The following is a 27,695-nucleotide window of genomic DNA, read 5'->3' on the forward strand; positions in this document are numbered from 1 at the left end:
ATACATGAGGTAAGAGAAGTTCAGGGAATCCATTAAGGCAGCAAGTGGAGAAACTAGCTCTCAAACCTGCATCTCAGGCTCTCATTCTTCCACTGCAAAAAAGCAAAGTGCTCAAATACGGTCACAGCCCTGCAGAAGTCTTGCACAAGGGCATTATCATAGCAACAAGAATGACTAATAAGTATTAATGGCCCATGAGAAAAGAACAAATACCATTAATTATCTCAATATATTAGGCATATTAGCAATGTTTGTACAGAATTATTCATGCAAATATCATTAGCCTGTGCCGGGGACAGTTGTTAAACTCAGCAACAGGCACACAGCTCAGCTGCGTGCCTCTGGTTCCAGATGTGCAGGGGCCAGGGCTTCCAGGGACACGCCCCCGTAGGCCTCCAGGGAGCCAATCGACGCGCAGAAGGCGGGGCCCCGGGAGCGACAACGGTGTTATCCAATGGGCAGACAGCTGGAGCCGCCCCTGGCCAATGGGCGCGCTCCTCCGCGATGGGCGGAAGTGGTGAGGCAGCTCTGAGGGCCGTTGTTCAGTGCGGGGTCTGACAGAGGAGGCTCCGTGTCTGCAGCTAGTGTGTCAACTCAGCGTTTCTCCTCTCGTCCCTGGTGAGGTGTAGCGGCGGCACGCGGCTGGAGATCCCCTGTGGCCTCCAGTTTAGGAAGGGTCCAGCATCCCAAGGGAGGGGTGTGTGGGCGAGGGGTCTCTGGGCCCGGGGTCGCGGCTGTGAGGAGAGGCTGCCCGCGCGGCGGCATCTTAGGCACCTGGAGGAGGCCGCGCTTTCTCCTCAGGGAACCGGCGCCTTGGCAGCCCCCGGCGACGCCGCCCCCTTCGCGGCCTAGGTTGGTCTGGGGAGCCGGGAAGCGGGCGTCGTCCGCAGCGCCGCTGTGGCCACCGCGTCCCGGGCGGAGCTGGGCTCGGTGCCGGCCTGGGCCTAGAGCCCGAGCCTCGAGCTGCCGGCGTGGGGGGTCGCAAGTGGCCTAATGCGGCCTCGAGGCCGAAGGACCCGAGTCTGAACTCGCACTCCGACCTACTGGTGCTGCGGAAAACTCAGGTGACCTTCCGCTTTCGCAGCCTGTAAAGTGGGGACCAAGACTTTCACCTCTTAGGATTGTAGTCGGGATTAAAAGATTTTCCCGATAAGCGTTTGGCAACTGCTATTATTTGAGAAGCCGCTTACTTTTTCACTCCCCATCACCGACCTTCCTGGGGAAGGGGGCTATTGGAAACTGCCTTGGGGTATCTGGACCCGGCAGTGGAAGCTCCGCCGCCTCGGGCAGAGGGACGGTCCCCTCTGCGGACCAGAGAGATCTAGCTGACCCCGAACAGGCCCCTTATAAGCTTGAAGACTTTTTTCTGTGCCTCAACTCTTCCGTGCATTCGCCCGTATCCTTGACCCTTTGAAGTACTGTCAGTCCTCTGCCTGAAGAATCTGAGGCCCAGAGAGGTTAAATCTGGCAGAACCAGCCAGAACTTGACCCCCAGAGGGGGACCCCTGCAGGCCACCCCCAGTCTCCTTGCATCTAGAAAAGCAAGCACCTGCTACATCTGAGCTCTGGCCTTAGAGTTGGCCACTTAGTGGGCTGGAATAGAGCACACCTGAAATCAGTCGGACAGCCTTCCTTAGTTGCCATTTCATATCAGAGTGAATATCTTTTTTTTTTTTTTTTTTTTTGAGATGGAGTCACCTTCTGTTGTTCAGGTTGGAGTGAAAGTGGCGAGATCTCAGCTCACTGCAGCCTCCGCCTCCTGGGTTTAAGTGATTCTCTTGCCTCAGCCTCCTGAGTAGCTGGGATACAGACGCCCGTCACCACGCCCAACTAATTTTTGTATTTTTAGTAGAGACTTGGTTTTGCCATGTTGGCCAGGCAGGTCTCGAACCCCAGACCTCCAGTGATCCGCCCACCTCGCCCTCCCAAAGTGCTGGGATTACAGGCGTGAGCTGCCGCGCCCAGCCCAGAATGGGTGTCTTGAATTATGTCATTCCCTAGTTTAAAGCCCTTCAGTGGTTTACCATTGAGCTTGGAATCGAATCCAATATTCTCTGTCTTATATGACAAGAGCTTCTTGAGTCATTCCCCTTTTTTATTATGCTCTTCCAGATCTGCCTTTACTTTCTCTTTCATTGCTTTTAGGCCTTTTGCCCTTCCCACTGCCCGGGTGGATTTTCTCCCATTCCCATCCTCCATCTTTGTCTTTTCATGGTTGGCTCTTGTACTTCAGTTCTTAATTTAAATGTCATCTCCCCAGAAAGTTCTTCCCTGACCACTCTTATCTACCTAAAGTAGATTTGCCTCTACTCCACCCCCATTTATTTGTCAGTATACTTTTCCATCACAATACTCACCTTAAGTTTTATGTATTTTTTTGCTTATTGTTTTTCTCTACCACTAAATTGCTTTATCAGACACTATATTTCCTTATTTTGTAAAGTATTTTTAGTGCCAGGGCACAGTGGCACACAGTGTGGTCTTCTTTTTCTTTGAGACAGGGTCTCACTCTGTCACCCAGGCTGGAGTGCAGTGGTGTGATCACAACTCACTCACTGTAACCTCGACCTCCTGGGCTCAAGTCTCCCAAGTAGCTGAGATTACAGGCATGTGCCACCATACCCACCTAATTTTTTTTTTTTTTTTGAGACGGAGTCTTGCTCTGTCGCCCAGGCTGGAGTGCAGTGGTGCAATCTCGGCTCACTGCAAGCTCTTTTTAGTAGAGACTGGGTTTCACCATGTTAGCCAGGATGGTCTCGATCTCCTGACCTCATGATCCGCCTGTCTCGGCTTCCCAAAGTGCTGGGATTACAGGCATGAGCCACTGCGCCCGGCTGCTTATTTTTTATAGAGACAGGGTCTTACTATGTTTCCTGGCTGGCCTTGAACTGAGCTCAAGTGATCCACCCACCCCAGCCTTCCAGAGTGCTGGGATTACAGGTATGAGACACTGCACCTAGCCCACAGTATTGTCCTTTTTTTTTTGATTTTTATTTTTTTTGAGACAGAGTCTCACTCTGTTGCCCAGGCTGGAGTGCAGTGGTGTGATCCTGGCTTACTGCAACCTCTACCTCCCGGGTTCAAACAATTCTGCTTCAGCCTCCCTAGTAGCTGGGACTACAGGCACCCGGCTAATTTTTTTATTTTTAGTAGAGAGGCATTTTGCCATGTTGGCCAGGCTGGTCTTGCACTCCTGACCTCAAGTGATCCGCCCACCTCAGCCTCCCAAAGTGCTGGGATTACAGGCATGAGCCACTCGACCCAGCCCCAAAGTATTGTCTTAATTAAGCATGTTGAACAAGTGACTAAATACATGTTTGGAAAAGTGGCAACTCGCTTGATAATGCCAAAACCATTGAAGAACCCTACTGGGGGCAGGATTTAAGACCATTTTTGTATCATGGAAAGGAATAATCTAAACTAAACAATGGTAGTAAAGTTGCCAGTGCTTTGCTTTCTGCATTGACATCTTGTTTAAAAAGCAGGAGAAACTTTATAGTGAAGAAATTTGGCAGACACCGTATCAACTATGTGATCATGGTTTACATCAATAGTAAAATAAGACTGTTGACATCATGTACCTTCTGATACAAGGCACTGAGATGAGCATAGCATGATTTCTATGGTGTTCTTGCCAAAAATGTATAACCTGAATTTAATCATGAGAAAATATCAGACAAACCCAAATTGAAGGACATTATATAAAATAACTAGCTGGCTGGGCACGGTGACTCATGCCTGTAATCCTAGCACTTTGGGAGGCCGAGGCTGGTTGGTGGATCATATGAGGTCAGGAGTTAGTGACCAGCCTGGTCAACATGGTGAAACCCCGTCTCTACTAAAAATACAAAAATTAGCTGGGCATGGTGGCGCACACCTGTGGTCCCAGCTACTCAGGAGGCTGAGGTGGAGGTTGCAGGGAGCCGAGATCGCACCACTGCACTCCAGCCTAGGCAGCAGAGTGAGACTGTTTAAAAAAAAAAAAAAAAAAAAAAGCCAGTATGCTTAACAAGGTCATGAAAGAGAAGGAAAGACTGAACTCTCCCAGATCAAAGGAGATTAAGTACAAGTAATAGCTAAATGCAATGTGTGATCCTAGATGGAATGCTGAACCAGAAAAAGGGTGGGACGGTGATTTTGGGATGGTGATTTTTTTTTTTTTTTTTTTGAGACAGGGTCTCTCACTCTGTCACCCAGGCTAGGGTGCAGTGGTACAATCACTGCTCACTGCAGCCTTGACCTCCTGGGCTTAAGTGATCTTCCCATCTCAGCCTTGTGAGTAGTTGGGACCACAGGTGTGTGCCACCACATTTGGCTAATTTTTAAATTGTTTGTAGAGAAGGGGTTTCACCATGTTGCCCAGGCTGATCTTAAACTCCTGGGTTCAAGCGATCCTCCCAGCTCAGCCTCCCAAAGTTCTGGGAGTACAGGCATGAGCCCCTATGCCTGGCTTGTTGGTGAAATTTGAATAAATTCTATAGATTAGTTACTAGTATTGTATTAGTGTTAATTTCCTCTATTTGATAATTTTACTATTGTTATGATGCTTTTAGGGTAATTGGATGAAGTCTATAAGGGATGTTATTTTATTTTATTTATTTTTATTTATTTATTTTTGTGACGGTGTCTCACTCTGTCACCAGTTTGGAGTGCAGTGGCACGATCTCGGCTCACTGCAACTTTTGACTCCCTGGTTGAAGTGATTCTCCTGCCTCAGCCTCGCGAGTAGCTGAGATTACAGGCATGCACCACCGCACCCAGCTAATTTTTGTATTTTTAGTAGAGATGGGGGTTTCACCATATTGGCTAGGATGGTCTCGATCTCCTGACCTTCTGATCCGCCCGCCTCGGCCTCCCTAAGTGCTGGGATTACAGGTATGAGCCGCCGCGCCTGGCCAGGATGTTGTTCTTATTATTATTTTTGAGACAGGGTCTCACTCTGTCACCCAGGCTGGAGTGCAGTGGCATGATCATGGCTCTCTGCAGCCTTGAACTCCCAGGCTTAAGCATTCCTCTTGCACATTCCTCCTGCCTCAGCCTCTCGAGTAGCTGGGACTACAGGCACGCATCACCATGCCTGGGTAATTTTTTTTTTTTTTTGTATTTTTTGTAGACATGAGGTTTCCCCATGTTGTGGCCAGGTTGGTCTTAAACTCCTGGGCTCAAGTGATCCGCCCGCCTTGGCCTCCCAAAGTACTGAGATTACAGGCATGAGCGACTGTACCCAGCCTAGTAAAAGTATTTTATTATTTTTATTTTTTAAAAGTCCCTTATCCAATAAAATTATTTTAAATTGAAAATTTTAAAATAAGAAAATCCCAAGGGGCTGGATATTGAATACAATGCTTTAACATGCAGGTTTGGGTGACATTTTCTGTATACTAGTTTTTTATTTTGTTTTTTTGCATGTCATCTTTAAAGCAGAAATGAAAGAGAAAGTTCATGTCTTCCTTTGTGGTTTTTAGGAAGAGCTAAAGATGGCTGAATTTCTAGATGACCAGGAAACTCGACTGTGTGACAACTGGTAAGACATTAAATCTAAGAAATGTTAGTGGAATGAGGACAGTCAAGCTTAATCACTATCATTTCCTGATTTAAAAACTCTTAGTGAAGACTGGCACAGTCTCGAGTTAAGCTTTCTATTTTGGTGTTTATAACTCACATGAATTACAAGAAAGAGCATCTCTTTCCTGATGAAATGAAACTGGTTGTAAAGTTAATAATCAGCTGTTTCCTGTTGGGGATTTCCTAAGAACTTATCTTGGTATCTTGGTGCTATACAAGTGCTCTTACTGTAAGCTGACAAAAAAAGCAAAGCAGAACTGTCTGCTATGTTTATTACTTTATTTTCCTTCACTGGGTACTTCTTTCACAATGTGCTATGTTTACCTTAGCAAACTGTGGTAGAAAGAGATGTGGAATAAGGAAAACAATTTGACTCATTGGTGGAATATTTGAGCCAAATAACATTTTTGTCATCGTTGTTGTCTTTTTCTTTCTTCTCAGCCTAACTTTGGCAGAATTAGGATATAATTAGAGCAACAGCTGGTTACAATATTCTTTACCTGCTTGGAATTAAGATTTAATTTCATTGTAGGTGTCTTGCCATATTGTAGGGTATTTCTGCTATGCCACTATCACTTTCTACCATTTCATAAATTATTTTAGTTTTGTTTGGGTTTTATATGTATAGCTACTGAAACAGAGTAATCAGTGGAACAAATAATCAAAAGAAAACATGATTTTGTAAGAAAACAGATACATTGGTTTTTAGCATTAGTTAAGATACACCTGTTTTATCAGTCCACTCCAATTAGGAGGAATCTGAAGCCTAGGACAATATATAAATAACTGTGCTAAGAGAGTTAAAGGGTGAGTTAATGGAAAGCTAGTGAAAAACAATGCTATTCAAAGCCAAAGAAATTAAAGAAAAAAGCAGATTAGTATAGAAGGCTGACTGAACCTGTAAATAATTAATTTCTGGCTGTTTGTGTTTAGTGTTAGGAAAGCTCTTGGGAATTTTTCTGGAAGCTTTGGTTTGCCTTTCAGCTATTTCTATCTAAATGAAATTTCACCTCTAATTTGCTAGCCCTTCCTTGAGACTTTTAGCAGTTTTATCTAGATACGGAATTGTGTGCTCATTTATCTCACTTAAAACATCTTCATTTTATCCAAAGATAGGAAGTAAGCATATTAGTATTTCGTCTGGTTGGAATGTTTGGTAGGAATATGTTGGCAGTTAAATTTTAAAAGAAAAAAACCCAGCAGGCAACTGTTTTATATAATTGTTACAACTATCTTTTTTATTTCAGCATTTCCTAAGAGGTGAATATGTAGAATAGTAAATGCTTTGTGGTCTTACTTGACAGCTGCTTTTGATTCTTGTTGCTTCATATTATGATGATGTGATCCTTAATATTTTTTGTTTTAGTTCTAAAGTTTTAGGGGCCTTGTGTATGTAGTATGTCAACAAGTTATCCTGAACAGCCTTGTAAAGTAAACGCTAGACATTTAGTGTCACCATATTTACCATTAAAATAAAAATTATTGCCAAAATTATGAAAAAGGAACCCAGGTTTTCTACACCCTAAGCAGTAATTACTGGCTTTAATTTTCATGGCATTTGTACATACATGATTTACAATCACAATATAACATTGCTTCTTTCACTTTGTTGGTGTACTATATGTAACTTAGCTATTCCTTTCTTGTTTAGGTATTTTTAATGATTTTCATTTTTTACCATTCTGTGATACTGTAATGAAAACATTCATACATGATCCCAAGAGTAGGATTATTGTGTTGCAGAGTATATAATTTTATGGTCCTAGAAATGCATTTTCAGACTGTTTTTAGGCAGTTTATACTACCACCAGTAATGTATTAAAGTATTGGTTTCACAACATCTTTAAAAAGTTGGGATGTATTATTTTAACTAAATTAATTCAAAATGAGTAGTTTCCTTAGAAAGCTAGAAATGTGAGAGAAATATGGGAAGTTAAATCTGTCAGTAATTTACCTCTTTATCCATTTGGGTTTTCTTCCCATCTCTCACAGTTGATTGTTCTGTCACCTTCCAGTGCTGCTTTGAGAGCTACCTTGGGGTCCCTAGCTTGATAATTCCACCACTGGATGAAAATGAATTTGCACTTCCTTGGTGTCTTGGTCTTTCAGTTTGGAAGAATGACTATAGCTGGAGGCACATTGTTTATCCTACTTTGAAATGTTTCTTAGACAATGTCTGAATATTAAAGGTTATTAAAAGAGAAATAAGCTATTTATAATTTAGTGTGGGAGAGAGTTCTAGTATTCAGCTTCAGAGGCAAAATATGATATTAAATAATGTGTTTTATGACTATCTGTATTGATCCTGTTCAGTATTTTATTTTTCTGAATTATCGTTATAGGTACCTTCTTTAATGTAGTTTTTAGCTGGTGAAATTGGAATTTTACAATGGTCCTATCCAAATAAGTAAAAGTAAGGCCTTTGAATAGAATGTACCTTTAGTTCGAGTATATGTATAATCTTTTCATGTTTAAATGGTCTTACTCTTTCATGTAAGATTATCACTTTACCTCCTTAATTTGTATAGCTTAGATATGATCTTTGGGCCACTAAACTAAGTGAGAAAGGCAAAAATGAAGTGGAGAGACCAGACTGGTGGAGGAAAGGGTTCAGGATTTCATTTTTGAACAGCTTTACAGTGAAGTTGCTACCAACCCAGCCAGAGAGCATGTTCCTGTAGTCAGGAAGCATCCAGCCTGCTTTGAAAGTCATGTGAGGCATACAGGAGACAATTTCCCCTTCCCCTTTGACTATCTGAAAGCTGGTGTCTTCTCTTTTTGGTTTGACTTTTCATGGAATAAAATCCAATGAAATTAAACTACTTAAGACTGAGGGAAAATCAGTGGTAGGGTGTTTTTTCACTTGTTTTTGTTGTTGTTTTGGTTTGTTTTCTGTTTTTTTTTTTTTTTTTTTTTTTTGAGACGGAGTCTCGCTCTCTCACCCAGGCTGGAGTGCAGTGGCGCGATCTCAGCTCACTGCAAGCTCCGCCTCCCGGGTTCACGCCATTCTCCTGCCTCAGCCTCTCTGAGTAGCTGGGACTACAGGCGCCCGCCACCACGCCCGGCTAATTTTTTGTATTTTTAGTAGAGACAGGGTTTCACCGTGGTCTCGATCTCCTGACCTCATGATCCGCCCGCCTCGGCCTCCCAAAGTGCTGGGATTACAAGCGTGAGCCACTGCGCCCGGCCATGTTTTCTGTTTTAAAATAATCCTGGAGCGTATCACTCTGCTTTGGGACATGGATAGTTTTGGAATAGCCTAGCTCCACTCTTATTGGCATCTGACTTTATGTTGTGATCAGCTCTGACTTTGAGAAAGTAAGGCTGAGCTTTTAGAGGTAGTAGTGCATAGCACCGGTAACTCAGAATGTTGCACAGAAGAGTCAGCCTTCAGGATTTAGTTCTTTTTTTTTTTTTTCTTGATACGGAATCTCGCTGTCCCCGAGGCTGGAGTACAGTGGCATGATCTCAGCTTTCTGCAACCTCCGCCTCCCGGGTTCAAGTGATTCTCCTGCCTCAGCCTCCTGAGTAGTTGGGGTTACAGGCACCTGCCACCACACCTGGTGAATTTTTTATATTTTTGGTAGAAGCGGGGTTTCACCATGTTAGCTAGGCTGGTCTTGAACTCCTAACTTCAAGTGATCTGCCTGCCTCAGCCTCCCAATGTGCTGGGATTACTACTGCACCTGGAAAGGATTTAGTTTTTTTTTTTTTTTTGAGACAGAGTTTCGCTCTTGTTGCCCAGGCTGGAGTGCAATGGCACGATCTAGGCTCACTGCATCCTCCGCCTCGTGGGTTCAAGCGATTCTCCTGCCTCAGCCTCCTGAGTAGCTGAGATTACAGGCATGTGCCACTACACCTGGCTAATTTTGTATTTTTAGTAGAGACGGGGTTTCTCCATTTGGTCAGGCTGGTTTTGAACTCCTGACCTCAGGTGATCTGCCCGCCTCGGCCTCTCAAAGTGCTGGGATTACAGGCGTGAGCCACTGTACCCGGCCAGTTTTTTTTTTTTTTTTTTTTTTTTTAATGGCAACCTCTGCCTCCTGGGTTCAAGCGATTCTCCTGCCTCAGCCTCCCGAGTGGCTGGGATTACAGGTGCCCGCCATCACGCCTGGCTAATTTTTGTATTTTTGGTAAAGATGGGGTTTCACCATGTTGGCCAGGTTGGTCTCGAACACCTGACCTCAGGTGATCCGCCTGCCTTGGTTTCCCAAAGTGCTGAGATTATAGGCATGAGCCACCGCGCCTGGCCAGGATTTAGTTCTTGAAAAGCAGGAATGGTAATAGTCATGAGTTTGTAGGCTAGGTATTCACTAAAGATAAATAATGGAGACTAAAGATTGGACAGGACAGATTTCCATGTGATGCCACTGTGCAAGAAAAGGCATAGATTAGTCAGTAATGCTTGCCTTTTTCTTTGGTCTATTTCTGTAGCAAAAAAGAAATTCCTGTGTTTAACTTTACCATCCATGAGATCCACTGTCAAAGGAACATTGGTATGTGTCCTATCTGCAAGGAACCATTTCCCAAATCTGACATGGAGACTCACATGGCTGCAGAACACTGTCAGGTGAGCCACCAAGTACCCAAATGTTTATACATGTGTTATACTTGCTGTTGTTCATAAATGTGTTCTGTTTGCTATTGTGCAATAGCAAATGAGCATATTGTCACAAAGCCAATTTATTGATTCTCACTTCTTACTCTAGGTGACCTGCAAATGTAACAAGAAGTTGGAGAAGAGGCTGTTAAAGAAGCATGAGGTTAGTCCATGGAGTGAGTTACCGTGGGCCCAGTCCTGCTGAGATTACAGACCCACATGCAGAGCAGAAAGCCAGTCTGGCTGAGTGTTAGTTCTCCACGAGCTCACATGCATACTGTTTCTCAAAGCCTGTTTGAGGCCTTGACTATGTGACTGCTGCCAGATTTGGCTACCTGGCTGTTGGAACTCCCTTGTGTATGTTGAGACTCGTGAAGTCTCTCCCTTTGGAACTGAGTCTGTCATTTCTGCTGGGGTTTGGTTATTGGCAGCCTCACTGAATATGAAGCCAGCCCTAGAGTTGCCAGTGTGGGATAACCTCTTTAGCACACAGCCTGCCTTACAAGCTGTCATTTCATTTTAAATTTTTTTGTTTTTTTTTTGAGACGGAGTCTTGTTCTGTTGCCCAGGCTGGAGTGCAGTGGTGTGATCTCGGCTCACTGCAACCTCTGCCTCCCAGGTTCAAGCAATTCTCCTGCCTCGGCCTCCCGAGTAGCTGGGATTACAGGTGCCCCGCCATCACTCCCGGCTAATTATTAGTAGAGATGGGATTTCACCATGTTGGCCTGACCTTGTGATCTGCCTGTCTCAGCCTCCCAAAGTGCTGGGATTACAGGCGTGAGCCACCACACCTGGCTTCATTTTAAATTCTTGAACACCTGGATAACATGCTATTTAACCTAAGAAATTCCTCAGCATTTGCTGAGAGAGAATAGAGTATCATTTGCTTGCTAGTTGAGATAAAACTGGCCGAACATGTTTTTTTTTTTTTTTTTTTAATACAGAGAGGGTCAGCTGGGCATGGTGGCTCATGCCTGTAATCCCAGCACTTTGAGAGGCGGAGGTGGGCAGATCACTTGAGGTCAGGAGTTTGAGACCAGCCTGGCCAACATGGTGAAACCCTGTCTCTATTAAAAATACAACAATTAGCTGGGCGTGGAGGTGTGTGCTACTTGGGAGGCTGAGACACGAGAATCGCTTGAACCCGGAAGGCAGAGGTTGCAGTGAGCCAAGGCCGTGTCACCGCACTCCAGCCTGGACGACAGGGTGAGATTATGTCTCAAAAAAAAAAAAAAAAACCCAAAAAATAGAGACAAGTGTTGTCTCTATTGCTGTGTTGCACAGGTTGGTCTTGAACTCCTGGGCTCAAGTGGTCCTCCTGCCTTAGCCTCCCAAAGTGCTAGGATTACAGGCATGAGCCACTGTACTCAGCCCAAAGTTTTTTTTTTTTTTTTTTTTTTTTGAGATGGAGTCTTGTTCCTGTCTCGCAGGCTGGAATGCGGTGGCGCAATCTTGGCTCACTGCAACCTCCATCTCCCAGGTTCAAGCGATTCTCCTTCCTCAGCCTTCCGAGTAGCTGGGATTACAGGCGTGCTCCACCATGCCTGGCTAATTTTTTTGGTATTTTTAGTAGAGACAGGATTTTGCCATGTTGGCTAGGGTGATCTTGAACTCCTGACCTCAGGTTGATCCACCTGCCTTGGCCTCTCAAAGTGCTAGGATTAAAGGCGTGAGCCACCGTGCCCGGTCATTTTTTTTTTTTTTTTTTTTTTTAGTTAAAAACCTTTTTTAAGAGACAGAGTCTCACTCTGTCACCCAGGCTAGCATGCAATGGCATGATCATAACTCACTGCAGCCTTGAATTCCTGGGCTCAAATGATCTACCTGCATAGGTGGTACTACAGGTATAGGCCTCTATGCCTGGCTAATTTTATTTATTTTTGTTTTTCATAGAGTTGGGGTCTTGCTATGTTGCCCAGGCTAGTCTCGAACTCTTGGCCTCAAGTGATCCTCCCTTCTTGGCTTTCCCAAGTGCTGAGATTACAGGCGTGAACTATGGCACCTGGCCAAAACTGGCCAACATTGAATGAGTATGTTAATTCACCAATTTAAAAATCCAGCCAGCGGTGGCTGACGCCTGTAATCCCAGCACTTTGGGAGGCTGAGGTGGGTGGATCACAGGGTCAGGAGTTCGAGACCAGCCTGGCCAATATGGTGAAACCCCGTCTCTACTCAAAATACAAAAATTAGCTGGGCATGGAGATGCGTGTCTGAAATCCCAGCTACTCAGAAGGCTGAGGCAGGAGAATTGCTTGAACCTGGGAGGGAGAGGTTGCAGTGAGCCGAGATCGTGCCATTGTACTCCGGCCTGGGTGACAGGGTGAGACTCCATCTAAAACAAACAAAAAAAACCTGGCTAACCTTGTTTTCAAGTGTTGACATAAACTAACAGTCAAAAGCACCACTCAATCTTTTATAACGCAAGTGAAATCAGTGCTGTGCCCCTTCAAGGAGCCATGTGACAGTTTGTTCAGTTGAGCACAAGTTCCTTGCAGGAACAGTTGCTGGCAGAAGGGCTGTGTCTACAGCCCATGTGGAACCAAGGACAGTTTTCCCATTCAGTAGGGAGCATCCCTCAGCCTTGATCTTCATTTCTAGGCCGGGCGCGGTGGCTCACAGCTGTAATCCCAGCACTTTGGGAGGCTGAGGCGGGCGGATCACAAGGTCAGGAGATCAAGACCATCCTGGCTAACACGGTGAAACCCCGTCTCTACTAAAAATACAAAAAATTAGCCAGGCATGGTGGCGGGCGCCTGTAGTCCCAGCTACTCGGGAGGCTGAGGCAGGAGAATGGCGTGAACCCGGGAGGCGGAGCTTGCAGTGAGCCGAGATTGCGCCACTGTACTTCAGTCAGGGCGACAGAGCGAGACTCTTTCTAAGAAAATAAATAAATAAAAATAAATAAATGAATAAAAATCCAAACAGCTGTTTATATGGTAGTTATATAAGAATGGATATACATATGTAAAAATTCACCAAGGTATATACTTAAAGATTTGTGCATTTCATTCTGTGTGCCTCAAACTGTAACAACTTGATTTTATTAATTTATAATTAAATTACCCTTAAAGGTAATTCATGGCGGGCTACAGTGACTCATGCCTGTAATCCTAGCACTTTGGGAGGCCAAGGCGAGAAGATTGCTTAAACCAAGGAGTTCAAGACCAGTCTAGGCAATATCGTGAGACCCGTATCTCTACAAAAAACTAAAAAATTAGTTGGGAATGGTGGTCCGTTCCTGTAGTCCCAATTGCTCAAGGGGCTGAGGTACAATATTGTTTGAGCCTGGAGGTTGAGGCTGCAGTGAGCCCTGTTTGTGTCACTGCATTCCAGCCTGGGCGACAAAGTGTGACCCTGTTTCAAAAAAATAAAAATAAAAAGATAGGCCAGGCGCAGTGACTCAGCCTGTAATCCCAGCACTTTCGGAGGCGGAGGTGGGCAGGTCACTTGAGGTCAGGAGTTCAAGACCAGCCTGGTAAACATGGTGAAACCCCGTCTCTACTAAAAATACAGAAATTAGCCAGGCATGGTGCTGCATGCCTGTAATTCCAGCTACTCTGGAGGCTGAGGCAGGATAATTGCTTGAACCTGTGAGGCAGAGGTTTCAGTGAGCCAAGATCACGCCACTGTATTCCAGCCTGGGTGACACTGAGATCCTGTCTCAAAAAAAAAAGAAAAATTAAAATTAAGAAATAAAATTTGATACCATGTAGATATAATGCCAATTCAGAAAGTTTTTTTTCAAAAGCTTTTTTTTTTTTTTCCCACTCTGTCACCTAGGCTGGAGTGCAGTGGTGTGATCCCAGCTCACTGCAACTTCCGCCTCCTGGGTTCAAGCAGTTCTCCTGCCTCAGCCTCCCGAGTAGCTGAGACTACAGGTGAATGCCACCACACCCTGCTGATTTTTGTATTTTTTGTAGAGTGGGGTTTTACCATGTTGGTCAGGCTGGTCTTGAACTCCTGACTTCAGGTGATCTGCCTCCCTTGGCCTCCCAAAGTGCTGGGATTACAGGCGTGGGCCACTGCCCGGGCCCCAAAGTTCTTTTATTAGATAAATAACACGGATTTGCCAGGAGTAGTGGCTCACACCACTTGAGGCTGGGAGTTTGAGAACAACTTGGCTAACATGGTGAAACCCCTTCGGTGCTAAAAATACAAAAAAATTAGCTGGGTGTGGTGGTACGCACCTGTGGTCCCAAGCAACTCAGGAAGCTGAGGCACAAGAATTGTTTGAACCCGAGAGGTGGAGGTTGCAGTGAGCCGAGATTGCACCATGCACACCACTCTGTCACTGGGCGATAGCAATACTTTCGCAAAAAATAATAATAAATAAAAAATAAAGCCTGTGCTAAATACAAATATGAAGGTTAGAGAAACCTGTGTCTTTCTAAAGTGCGGTTTCTTTTCCTCATTATTAGGTACTTAAGACTGAATTGGAGGCCGGGCGCGGTGGCTCAAGCCTGTAATCCCAGCACTTTGGGAGGCCAAGGCGGGCGGATCATGAGGTCGGAAGTTCAAGACCAGCCTGGCCAACATAGTGAAACCCCGTCTCTACTAAAAATACAAAAAATTAGCCGGGTGTGATGGTGTGCGCCTGTAATCCCAGCTACTCAGGAGGCTGAGGCAGGAGAATCGTGTGAACCTGGGAGGCAGAGGTTGCAGTGGGCCGAGATTGCACCATTGCACTCCAGCCTGGGCGACAGTGCAAGACACTGTCTCAAAAAAAAAAAAAAAACTGAATTGGAGTAGTTGGTAGGGGACAGGGACGTTGGAGCTTTGACAAACATCTGAATTGCTATGATTCTTGTTATTTGCTCCTGGGCTTCTCTGGCTGGTTTTAGATTACTTAGTAATGTGTACACAAAACAATATGATAGTTAGGGTGGCTGAGTAGTGGGCTCCCTCTAATATTTTATTTTCCTTTATAGAACATTGTGGCAGGAACAAAAGGGGCTGTGACTCTTAAATAATTAAATACATTAAAAAATGGCAGGAGAATCAAGGGTTGGAAGAAAAGATTGCAGTAGATACTCTTGGCTTTCCTTGCCCTATACTAAAACACACCTCTCCTAGATATGCATATTAACTGCCTCATTCCTCTGTTTTGTAGGAGACTGAGTGCCCTTTGCGGCTTGCTGTCTGTCAGCACTGTGATTTAGAACTTTCCATTCTCAAACTGAAGGAACATGAAGATTATTGTGGTGCCCGGACGGAATTATGTGGCAACTGTGGTCGCAATGTCCTTGTGAAAGATCTGAAGACTCACCCTGAAGTTTGTGGGAGAGAGGGGGAGGAAAAGAGAAATGAGGTTGCCATACCTCCTAATGCATATGATGAATCTTGGGGTCAGGATGGAATCTGGATTGCATCCCAACTCCTCAGACAAATTGAGGCTCTGGACCCACCCATGAGGCTGCCGCGAAGGCCCCTGAGAGCCTTTGAATCAGATGTTTTCCACAATAGAACTACCAACCAAAGGAACATTACAGCCCAGGTTTTAATTCAGAATAATCTGTGTGAGTTGTGCTTGGGATTAGGGAACTAGAATGGTATCAAAATCCCAAGGCAAATGGGAACAGGGCTTTGGGGCCAGATAGATCTTGATTATAGAAACCTGACTGTAGCTGAGTAACACTGGGAAGAATACCTCACTTTCCTATAAAATGGAAATAACCTCTATTGGATTATAGTTAGGGTTCATAATGGTGAGGATGATGACAGTGTTGTAAATAGCCAACACTTATACAGATTGAGTATCCCTTATCCAAAATACTTGGGGCCAGAAGTGTTTTGGCTTTTGAAGTATTTGCATTATATATACTGGATGAGCATCTCAAATCTGAAAATCTGAAATCCAAAATGTTCCAGTGAGCATTTTCTTTGAGAGCCATACTGATCCCCAAAAAGTTTCAAATTTTGGATTTTTGGATTGGTATGCTCAACCTGTATCTTATTTCCCTTAGGCATTTGCAAAGTGCTTTATATGTATTAACTCATTTAATTCTCTCATTATTCGAAGGTAGGTAAATTTGAAGGTAGAACTGAGATTTGAATTCAGATGATCTGACCTCGTGCTTTAAACCATTCTACTATAATTCAGAAAATAAGTATAAAATGTTTAGCACAGTGCCTGTCTCATAATTATGACTCAGTAATATTGCTTAATAATACAGTTAGAATAATAATGGAGCCTTTTCACATGGCAGACTTTAATGTTCAGAGTTAGGAGACCCAGAGGGTGAAGAGAGCTAGTTGAGCATGGTCATTTTTGTTCCTACCCAGATGCCTGTAAACCTTGACTATTTGCTAGGCATGGACTTGAGTTGAGGGTGGTAACATTTCTAAGGTATCCTGAATGCTGGTTGGGGTTTTTTTTTTTTTTTTTCAGTTGAAGAACGAGAGAGGCAGGAAAGGAATAGAGGCCAACAGCCCCCCAAAGAGAGTGGTGAAGACAGTGCAAACTTGGACTTCATGTTGGCCCTAAGTCTGCAAAATGAAGGCCAAGCCTCCAGTGTGGCAGAGCAGGACTTCTGGAGGGCCGTATGTGAGGCCGACCAGTCTCATGGCGGTCCCAGTTCTCTGAGTGACATACAGGGTAGGCTTGCTTATTCTGCAGTAGCCTCTTTCTCTACAGTTTTTGTAAGTCTTAGGTTATACAATTCTTATACAATTGAAAGATTTTAATGAAATAGAATTTGCCTTATTCTTTTCGTTTCTTTTTTCTTTTCTTTTTTTTTTTTTTTTTTTTGGGACAGTCTCGCTCTGTCACCCAGGCTGGAGTGCAATGGCATGACCTCGGCTCACTGCAACCTCTGCCTCCTGGGTTCAAGTGATTCTTGTGCCTCAGCCTCCCGAGTAGCTGGGATTACAGGTGAACGCTTGAACCCAGGAGGCGGAGGTTGCAGTGAGCTGAGATTGTGCCACTGCACTCCATCCTGGTGACAGAGTGACACCTTGTCTCAAAAAAAACTCTAAAGGACATTATTGTACAAGTAGAGAACTTAGATTAAAGTTGCTGAGAGTGACATCCGTATTGTTACGTAGGAGAAAGCAGTGCCCTCGTTCTTCAAAGACACATGATGAAGTACTTAGGAATAAAATGTTGTGTGTTCAAACTTACTCTCAAATAGTTCAGGGAAAAAATACACAAAAATAATGTGAGGAAATATTAAGCTTTGTGAATATAGATGAGTATATGGGTATTTGCTATACTATTCTGAACATTTTTTTGGAGACGGAGTTTCGTTCTTGTTGCCCAGGTTGGAGTGCAATGGCACAATCTCGGCTCATTGCAACCTCTGCCTCCTGGGCTCAAGTGATTCTCCCTGCCTCAACCTCCTGAGTAGCTGGGATTACAGACATGTACCATCACACCTGGCTAATTTTTTTTTTTTTTTTTGAGACGGAGTCTCACTCTGTCAGGCAGGCTAGAGTGCAGTGGCACGATCTCGGCTCACTGCAAGCTCCACCTTCCGGGTTCACGCCATTCACCTGCCTCAGTCTCCCGAGCAACTGGGACTACAGGCGCCCGCCACTATGCCCGGCTAATTTTTTGTATGTTTAGTAAAGACGCGGTTTCACTGTGTTAGCCAGGATGGTCTTGATCTCCTGACCTCGTGATCCGCCTGCCTCGGCCTCCCAAAGTGCTGGGATTACAGGCGTGAGCTACTGCGCCCAGCCATGCCTGGCTAATTTTTTTGTATTATTAGTAGAGACGGGGTTTCACCATGTTGGCCAGGCTGGTCTCAAACTCTTGACCTCAGGCGATCCACCCGCCTCAGCCTCCCAAAGTGCTGGGATTATAGGTGTGAGCCACTGTGCCCAGCCATTCTGGGTAATTTCTTATTGGTCTTCTAGTTTGATTTTTCTCTGTAGTTATTTCTAATCTGTTGTTTAATGTGTCCATTAAGATTTTCACTTTAGTGATTATATATTTCATTTTGAGTTCTGTTTGATCCTTTTCCTCATTGTACCTCCTAATTTTTTAAAATAATCTTTTGTTCCATAGTCGTATTACAGTTCCTGCTTTGGTTTTTTTTTTGGTTTTGTTTTTTGTTTTTTTTTTTTTGAGGCAGGATCTTGCTCTGTCACCGAGGCTGGAGTGCAGTGGCGTGATCTCAGCTCACTGCAGCCTCCGCCCCCAGGCCTCAAGTGATCCTCCCACTTCAGTCTCCCATGTAGCTGGGACCACAGGCATGCACCACTACCTATTTTTTTTGTATTTTTAGTAGAGATGGTTCCTTACCATGTTGGCCAGGCTAGTAGTCTCGAACTCCTGAGCTCAAGCAATCTGCCCCACCTTGTCCTCCCAAAGGATTGGGATTAGAGGCGTTAGCCACTGCACCCAGCATAGTTACCTCTTTAACATGTCTTTAAACATGTTAAATATACTTATTTTTCTTTTGTGTCCAAAAATAGCAAAAACTGTTTCTTTGCTTTGTTATTTCTGCTGTCTCCTGTTCATGGAGGCTTGCTATGTGTGTGTGTGAACACCAAGTTTTCTAGCATATTCCTCTGAGAATTTATAAATGCTTCTGGCAGGCACATAGAGATACTACCATTAGGGGTAACCTTAAGCTTTTGGCCTGGACTTTTTTTTTTTTTCTTGAGACAGAGTCTCCCTCTGTTGCCCAGGCTGGAGTGCAATGGTGCGATCTTGGCCCATTGCAACCTCCGCCTCTGGGGTTCAAGTGATTTCTCCTGCCTCAGCCTCCAGGGTAGCTGGGACTACAGGCTTGTACCACCATGCCTGCCTAATTTTTGTATTTTTAGTAGAGACGAGGTTTTACCATGTCGCTCAGGTTGGTCTGGAACTCCTGACCTCAGGTAATCCACCCACCTTGGCCTCCCAAAGTGCTGGGATTATAGGCACGAGACAACATGCCCGGCTGGCTTGGACTTTTAAAAAGCATAAACGTAGCTGAGCATCATGTCTCATTTCCCCCAACACTTTGGGAGGCTGAGGTGGGAGGTTCATTTGAGCTGAGGAGTTCAAGACCATCCTGGGCAATAGAGTCAGACTTCATTTCTACACAAAATAAACAAAAACTGGCTAGGCATGGTGGCGCACACTTGTAGTCTCAGCTACTGGGTAGGCTGAGATGGGAGGATCTCTTGAGCCTGGGAGATCAAGGCTGCAGTGAGCCAAGATTGCACCGACTGCACTCCAATCTAGGCAACAGAAAAAAAATCACAAATGTGAATTTATGTAAAAATAGAAACATAAAAAACAGAAGCACAGACTGTGACCCCAAACCTATGTAAGGGGCCAAGCTCTAGTTACTCTACTTGGTAGAGACTTTTCTCTCTTTTACCCAGAACTAAAATCTAGATGGGTAGAGGGGTAGGTAAATTTCCCTACATCCCCCCATTGTTCACCCTCCCATTTGTTTAGCAGTTTTACTGAGGGTGTTGTGTCTGGGAATCTTGGGTTTAAAATGTATCAATTTGTTCACTTCAGTTACTTTAGTCAGCATTTTTTGGTACTGGGAGGAGTATTCAGGATATTGTTTGCCAGTTTGCTCAGTTTATCTGTAAAATAAGGATAATGTAGGATCTACTTCGTAAGTTTTTTCTGAGGATTGAAATAGTGTGTGGAAAACACTTAAGATTATTGCCTATGATTATTACACATTTAAATCGCTTCCTTAGAGTAGTGAGTAGCAGGTAAACTACTACTATACTGCTACTCAGGAAATTGGGGTCAAGTACATTTCTTGTTTTGTAATGGAAGTTTTTGCCTAGAGTTTATCTCTTGGATGGGTTCCCTCTGAGAATATACAGCCCCACAAATTGCTATCTATAAGAAACATTAAAGAAAGCCAAACTTCTATATAAGATCCCATAAAGAGGATAAAAAGTTAAATTCAAGTTTGTTTTTGTTCATCCTGAGTCTCATTGTGTGGCCTAATACCTAGGTGCAGCTGACGAGATCATGTTGCCTTGTGAATTTTGTGAGGAGCTCTACCCAGAGGAACTGCTGATTGACCATCAGGTGTGTTATGAATTACTTGAGGACTTTTAGTGGGATTGTATGCAGGCCATAATTGGTGTTACAGGCCACATGAGGCCTTGAACAAATCATTTTAATACAATGCCCATGGTAGGAATAGCAAGTGTTCTTTTCCATGATGTGAGTGGCATACAGATATGAAAACTTAGCCTTATTCCTTCTTAGAAAAAGTGATGGCAGTGATGTGTGCCTGTAGTCCCAGCTACTCAGGAGGCTGAGGTGGGAGGATTGCTTGAGCCCATGAGTTTAAGGCCAGCCTAGGCAACATAGTGAGACCCCAGCTCTACCAAAATAAAAGGGGGGCAGGGAATGATGCTTATTTCAGCAGACCTAGAAATCTCATGCTAGCAGCCCTTTCATGTGGTAGTGACTGGTGCACATATATCTCCACTACCCGTCTTGTGATCTGGTCTCATCTCATGCCACATTTTGATTTATTGGAGCTGTATTGAAGTCCTTGCATTTTTCTAGAAAGGTCAAGGGTGTTTTCTGCACATTACTTTATCTACCTGAAAGGTGTCTGGCCTACTGCCCCTGTCTCCTTAACACATCCAACAACACAGACCCCTTACTTGTAGAGCTGGTTCAGATGTGACTTTATGGAAGCCATCCTGAGAGGTACTATGAAGGCTAGTTCAGGAACCACACCTGTGTGCTTCTGAAAGTCTGTGCCCACCTCTCTTATGGTTTGTCACTTTATGATGTGGTCTTCTGATCTCCTGTTGGTCTGCACTACTAGGCTGAGTTCCCTGAGGGCAGGTTCTGGGTTTTCCCAGTTTCGGAATCTCTAAATACTTGGTATCTGAAAAGGTGTCAGTTATTTGAATGATTGACTATTCTTGAGCCATTTAGGAATGATGAGCAAATAGCTTTATGTGTTTGAGGATTACCTGATGGAGGGGACTTCTGCTTTTTTTTTTTTTTTTTGAGACGGAGTCTCACTTTGTCACCTAGGCTGGAGCGCAGTGATGCGATCGGGGCTCACTGCAACCTCTGCCTCCAGAGTTCCGGCTGTTCTCCTGCCTTAGCCTCCCGGGTAGCTGGGACTACAGGTGCACACCACCATGCCCAGCTAATTTTGTATTTTTCTTAGAGACAGGGTTTCACCATGTTGGCTAGGCTGGTCTCAAACTCCTAACTTTGTGACCCGCCCACCTCAGCCTCCCAAAGTGCTGAGATTACAGGCGTGAGCCACCACGCCTGGCCTGGAGGGAACTTCTTGTTCTCTCAATACTCTGATTTGGTTTGGCGTAGTCTGGCATTTCCACAACTACTAAGTAGTGCCTGTACTCTGGATGATGGAACATACTTTCCCCCATAAATGAAATAATATATTATTTGAATACATGTAGTTTTTGTTTTGGGAGTACCATAGAAAATCCATTAATAAAGATAATAAAGAATATTTGTGCCTCTCTTTTACTGTATGGGTGTGGTGGGAAGAACCTTGAATCTTTTCAAATTAATTTAAAAAGAATGAACACACTTAGAAAAACCACAAAAATATTTAAAAGTAAAATGAGTGTTCTATGTGTATTCCTCTTTTTAGTTTCTCTTTCCAATATTAAGCATTTTAAATTTTTTTTTTTTTTTTTTGAGACAGAGTCTCACTCTGTCGCCCAGGCTGGAGTGCAGTGGTGCGATCTTGGCTCACTGCAACCTCTGCCTCCCGGGTTCAAGCAGTTCTCTGCCTCAGGCTCCCGAGTAGCTGGGATTACAGGCACCCGCCACCATGCCTGGCTAATTTTTGTATTTTTAGTAGAGATGGGGTTTCACCATCTTGGCCAAGCTGGTCTTGAACTCCTGACCTTGTGATCCACCTGCCTCGGCCTCCCAAAGTGCTGGGATTACAGGCGTGAGCCACCGCGCCCGGCCAAGCATTGTTAAAATTATATGACTTCTTCTAGAAAATATTTTAGGAAGGTAGTTGTTTTCTTAACCTCTGATTTTTGTTTTTAACCTATATTTTTTGAATGACAGACAAGCTGTAACCCTTCACGTGCCTTACCTTCACTCAATACTGGCAGCTCTTCCCCCAGAGGGGTGGAGGAACCTGATATCATCTTCCAGAACTTCTTGCAACAGGCTGCAAGTAACCAGTTAGACTCTTTGATGGGCCTGAGCAATTCACACCCTGTGGAGGAGAGCATCATCATCCCATGTGAATTCTGTGGGGTACAGCTGGAAGAGGAGGTGCTGTTCCATCACCAGGTAAGGGTCCCTGGAGTCCCTGTCCATGTGGCTCTGTGAGTGAACCTGAGGCTTCCAGAGTTGAGAACACTTCCTTAGCCTTTAAGTTGCATTCCATCCTGACAAGGAATGCACACACTTGGCTTCTGGCCATGTCGTCTTCGTGAGCTGTCTGTGGTAACCAATACCGCAGGCTTTCAGACTTTCCCTCCCTTCGGGCAACTGAAGCCATCTTGTTACTAGCTGAGGACCAAAGAGCCAGGACTCTATTTGAGCAGGTATGGAAGGAAGCCTTGTCAGAGGGTTTAGATGAGAGTCTCCCTGCTTTTCACCAGGTGGGTTTTTCCCATTGTGGTGGCATTTGAGACTTGCATTCTAGGAGACCTGAGGGTCTACTTCTGGTTTTGTCCTGTGGATGACCCTCACTGGGGCCATCTGTAAGTGACGGAGTTGGACTAGACAATATGAAGTCATTTTTCAGCATTTACAGTATAGGATTGCAATCTGTTAGTGGAAAAAATGTTTTCTGCCCAATCGTATATGTTATGGGGAGTGAGAGTCAACACTGCAGCTACCATTTCAGTAGTTGATGCCATGCAGCTGTTACTAGAACATTGTACATTTCATTTCTGTAATAAAGACTCCTGCTTTTCAGAGGCCAGGCGCGGTGGCTTATGCCTGTAATCCCAGCACTTTGGGAGGCTGAGGTGGGCAAATCACTTGAGGTCAAAAGTTTGAGACCAGCCTGGCCAACATGGTGCAACCCCATCTCTACTAAAAATACAAAAATTAGCTGGATGTGGTGGCGGGCACCTGTAATCCCAGCTACTCAGGAGGCTGAGGCATGAGAATCACTTGAACCTGGGAGGCGGAGGTTGCAGTGAGCCGAGATCATACCACTGCACTCCAGCCTGGGTGACAGAGCGAGACTCTGTCTCAGAAAAAAAAGAAAAGAAAGAAAGAAAAAAAAAGACTCTTGCTTTGGGATCAAACAGTAGATAAGTGACTGCTTACCCTCTAGGGCAGACTGAAATAAGCAACCACACAAATAAATACTCTGGTCAGAGTATAGAAATGCTCTTCAGCTGCTCTGAAGGTAGTGAGTTATCTCAGTTGATTGTTCACAGTTACAGATTGAACTCCTTGTTCTACTCTTTTCCCCCTTCTCACTATTGCACTTGAATAGTCTTAAAAAACAACAAAAAAGAAAGAAATGTTTTTCTGGGCTACAAGACCAGCCCTTCCCGCATCCCTGCACAAATCAGAAAGTGCTTCTGTCAGTGCCTCATGTGCCGATGGGATTGAATGCAACCATTCCAGATGTGTGGTTACTGAAAGTTCCCAGAACTTCCAGAGGTTGTCAAAGTCCCCCTCCAGATGAGGAATACACTGTTGTTCCTCCCATCGCATGCTCTTTTCTGGGAATAACTCAATTCAGAGGTACTAATTCTGGTTTTTCTTGTTTAGGACCAGTGTGACCAACGCCCAGCCACAGCAACCAACCACGTGACAGAGGGGATTCCTAGACTGGATTCCCAGCCTCAAGAGACCTCACCAGAGCTGCCCAGGAGGCGTGTCAGACACCAGGGTATTTATTAGCCAGGACTCAGCCAAGGCCACAGGTCTACTACTGGCTCTGGCCTGTTTACCACTTCTCATCCACTGCTCTAACGTGGGCATTACCTGCATCTCGAATTTCCAAACACACTAGGGTCTCATGGGGGACTCCTCTGCAGGTAGTTGTGGTCCCACATTAGACTGAGCTCTCTCAAGTGTGTGATTTTTAGGGTAATGGCTTTGCAGACATCCATGAGATACACGTAGTAGTAAGTGCTTTTAATAAGTTTCTGGTTTCCTGTCTGTGCACTTAGTGGATTATTTGTAGATAATTTGCAGACCTTATGGTAGCTACCTTGGGCCCCCATTTCAAGTTGAAATACACTTAGGGTACTCAAACCTATTATTATTATTTATTTTTAATTTTTTTGTAGAGACAGAGTCTTGCTCTGTCACCTAGGCTGGAGTGCAGTGGCACAATCATAGCTTACCACAGCCTCAAACTCCTGGGCTCAAGTGATCCTCCCTCCTCAGCTTCCCAAGTAGCTGGGACTACAGGCACACTCTACTACACCCAGCTAATTTTTTTGTTTTTGTAGAGATAGGGTCTTGCTATGTTGCCCAGGGTGATTTCAAACTCTTGGCCTCAAGCAGTCCTCCTGCCCTGGACTCCCAAAGCATTGGGGTTACATGCGTGGGCCACTGTGACTGCCCTCAAACTTATTTATTTTATTTTATTTTTTTAGACAGGGTCTCTTTGTCATCCAGGCTGGAGTGCAGTGGCGTGATCACAGCTCACTGCAGTCTCGACCTTTTGAGCTCAAGTGATTCTTCCACCCTTAGCCTCCTGAGTAGCTGGGACTATAGGTAGGCTAGGTGCCCACCAACACACCCAGCTAATTTTTAATTTTTTTTTTGTAGAGTTGGGGTTTTGCCACATTGTCCAGGCTGATCTTGAACTCCTGGGCTCAAGTGTTCCTCCCAGCTCTGCCTCCCAAAGTGTTGGGATTACAGGTGTGAGTCATCATACCCAGCCTCAAACTTATTGTTATTACTTAAGAGCATCATGTTTAGGCAAGTAAACTGTTTTTGAAACCTCACCACTACAAAGTCAATTAGAAATTATTTTTTGGCTGGGCATGGTGACTCACGCCTGTAATCCCAGCACTTTAGGAGGCTGAGGTGGGCGGATCACAAGGTTGGGAGTTCAAGACCAGCCTGGCTGACATCATGAAACCCCCGTCTCTACTAAAAATACAAAAATTAGCTGGGCCTGGTGGCGGGCGCCAGTAGTCGCAGCTACTTGGTAGGCTGAGGCAGGAGAATCACTTGAATCCAGGAGGCAGAGCCTGCAGTGAGCCAAAATCATGCCATTGCACTCCAGTCTGGGCGACAGAGCAAGACTCCATCTCAAAAAAAAAAAATTGTTTTTCAAGGTTTGCTTGCACACTGTTGTTGAATAGTTAGGAGGCTGTCTTTGAGGACTCAGATAATATGTGCAGAATTGATAAAATATCCCCATCTCTGCCCTGGAGATGTGGGTTCCAGCGGCCTTTTGGGGTGAGCAGTTGTCTTTTTTTTTGAGACAGAGTCTTGCTCTGTCTTGTCCAGGCTGGAGTGCAGTGGCATGATCTTGGCTCACTGCAGCCTTCACCTCCTGGGTTTAAGTGATTCTCCTGGTCTCAGTCTCCTGAGTAGCTGAGACTATAGCCGTGTGCCACCTCACCTGGCTAATTTTGTATTTTTTTTTTTAGTAGAGATGGGATTTCACCATGTTGGCCAGGCTGGTCTCGGACTCTTGACCTCAGCTGATCCCCCCACCTTGGCCTCCCAAAGTGCTGGGTTTACAGGCATGAGCCACCACGCCTGGCTGAGCAGTTGTCTTCTATCTGGAATCTTTTTGTTCCTGCCCTAAACCTGGCACTATAGCCAGAGCAGGCTTTTTCCTAAAGCTGTTAACATTTTCTCTTCTCAGGAGACCTGTCTTCTGGTTACCTGGATGATATTAAGCAGGAAACAGCTAATGGGCCCACCTCCTGTCTGCCTCCCAGCCGACCCATTAACAATATGACAGCTACCTATAACCAGCTATCGAGATCAACATCAGGCCCCAGACCTGGGTGCCAGCCCAGCCCTCCTCTTGTGCAGAAGCTCAACAACTCAGACAGCCAGGACATCCGGGGGCGGAATCGAAACAGCCAGAATGGGGCCATAGCCCCTGGGCACGTTTCAGTGATTCGCCCTCCTCAAAATCTCTACCCAGAAAACATTGTGCCCTCTTTCTCCTGTGGACCTACAGGGAGATACAGAGCTAGGTAAGAATCAGTAGCGCAGGAATGGGGCTTGTAGCTGAAGCGAACATGGGCAAAGGCCTGGTTACCCTTGCCGGGCCTGGGGTAAGACTGAGGTCCTTGCATGGTAAGCGGAGGAGTATGGATTTTCCCTGTATTGTTACCTGACTCCAAAAAAATTATTTTGTGGCCCATGGGTTTTTTGGGGTTTGTCTGGTAGCATAGGGCTGCTTCCTGTTCCCTCTGAGTTTGTTGACCTTTGCTCAGGGACACTTCAGGAGCCAGTTTCCAATTGTTTTCTTTCAGTGGTGGGAGTGAAGGTGGCAGGAATTCTGGGGTCACCCCTGCAGCTGCCAACTACCACAGCAGAACTGCAAAGGTAAGGTGGGCTCCAGCCCAGGATGCTCAGGGGGGACTCAGACATGGTGGGGCTTGTGTGGCTCCTGAAGTTGTAGAAGTTGCTGGGACCAGGCTGGTTGTGGTTCAAAGATTGTTCCTTTGGCTTTTGAGGAGAAGGTTTCTAAGGAAGCAGGACATTTTCAGGGATCCAGGGGAGGAGTAGTGCTCTTTCACTTTTTACGTAAAGCTTCGTTTGTGTTGTGTTGTTCACCAGGCAAAGCCCTCCAAGCAACATGGAGCTGGGGATGCAGAGGAGGAAGAGGAGGAGTAATGGTATCTCCAGAGACTTTACATCGGTTCCTGTATTCTGTGCACAGCAGCACTTGCTGCCGTGCAGGCCCACCTCTCTGGCTCTTTGGGTGGGAGAGATTTTCCAGATTTTAGATTTTTCTAGGTTATGGCCATTTTGTGTCTTTTGAGGTTGTGCTGTGGGGGTTTGGGTTTGAGGGAAGGGAGCAGGGTGGCGGTTGAGGAACGCTTCAGCCTTAGCTGCTACCTTTTGGCAGCAGTGAAATACAAGCTGCAGCCTCAGCTGCCAGAGCTCCCTTTTGACTTACTGTCGCCACTGCCCCTTGGTGCTGTGTGGTCCCAGTGGAAGGAGGGGAAGATTTTGGAAACCTGTTAGCCACCAGTAAAGTGATTCTCTGCCCTGTTGGGGCCTAAATTTGGGGGCTTTTGGGCAACCTCTCCCTGTACTGCCTCTGTCCACACCCGATTGGGCCCCAGGTGTGTGTGAGGCTCTGGTAAGGTGCTCAGGCCACTTGCAATGTCTGTCAGTAACGAGGCTTTTGATGTGTTGAGCTGGAGGTGAGTGGACTGGGGGCTGTGTTTTAAGCTGCTTCCTTGGCATTTGGCATCACTGCCTTCTGTTCCTGGGGGAGCATGGATCTTTTGTCCTCACTGCTTTCTAATGGGGAGGGCTGAGGGCTCCCTGTCCCCACAGGGGTATGTTGGGCTCTGCCCCAGCCCCATGCTTGCTCTGAAAACCAAGTGTCAGAGCCCCTTCCCCTTGTTTTTATGTTACTATTATAATAATTATTAACTTCCTTGTAATAGAAATAAAGTTTGTACTTGGAGTTCA

The 27,695-nt window shown here is 45.1% G+C and overlaps 1 protein-coding gene across 7 annotated transcripts; it reads left to right on the plus strand.

Moving 5' to 3' along the window:
* The first annotated feature begins 304 nt into the window (after positions 1-304).
* TRAFD1 (TRAF-type zinc finger domain containing 1) lies at positions 305-27,695 on the plus strand. Of its 7 annotated transcripts, XM_063614471.1 has the most exons (13): positions 552-1,064; positions 1,689-2,940; positions 5,466-5,524; positions 10,000-10,135; positions 10,275-10,328; positions 15,276-15,681; positions 16,554-16,760; positions 20,083-20,159; positions 22,158-22,388; positions 23,835-23,955; positions 25,900-26,239; positions 26,522-26,594; positions 26,829-27,695. In XM_063614471.1, exons 3-13 carry the CDS (start codon positions 5,478-5,480, stop codon positions 26,883-26,885), a joined length of 1,749 nt encoding a protein of 582 aa, XP_063470541.1. In that variant the 5' UTR covers positions 552-1,064; positions 1,689-2,940; positions 5,466-5,477; the 3' UTR covers positions 26,886-27,695. The 7 variants fall into 7 exon arrangements, with proteins under 7 accessions (XP_055094690.1, XP_055094691.1, XP_063470542.1 ...); XM_055238715.2 differs by lacking the exon at positions 1,689-2,940 and having other exon boundaries at positions 305-618; XM_063614472.1 differs by lacking the exon at positions 1,689-2,940 and having other exon boundaries at positions 525-1,064.

This window comes from Symphalangus syndactylus, chromosome 13 (genome assembly GCF_028878055.3).
Source record: "Symphalangus syndactylus isolate Jambi chromosome 13, NHGRI_mSymSyn1-v2.1_pri, whole genome shotgun sequence".
Classification (NCBI taxonomy): Eukaryota; Metazoa; Chordata; class Mammalia; order Primates; family Hylobatidae; genus Symphalangus; species Symphalangus syndactylus.

Bases quoted from the DNA above. Each gene is read 5' to 3' on its own strand.
- TRAFD1 (XM_055238715.2), top strand. From the start codon at position 5,478: ATGGCTGAATTTCTAGATGACCAGGAAACTCGACTGTGTGACAACTG. The intron at 20,160-22,157 runs GTGTGTTATGAA...TTTGAATGACAG, and splicing joins AACTGCTGATTGACCATCAG to ACAAGCTGTAACCCTTCACG. The intron at 23,956-25,899 runs GTATTTATTAGC...TTCTCTTCTCAG, and splicing joins GAGGCGTGTCAGACACCAGG to GAGACCTGTCTTCTGGTTAC.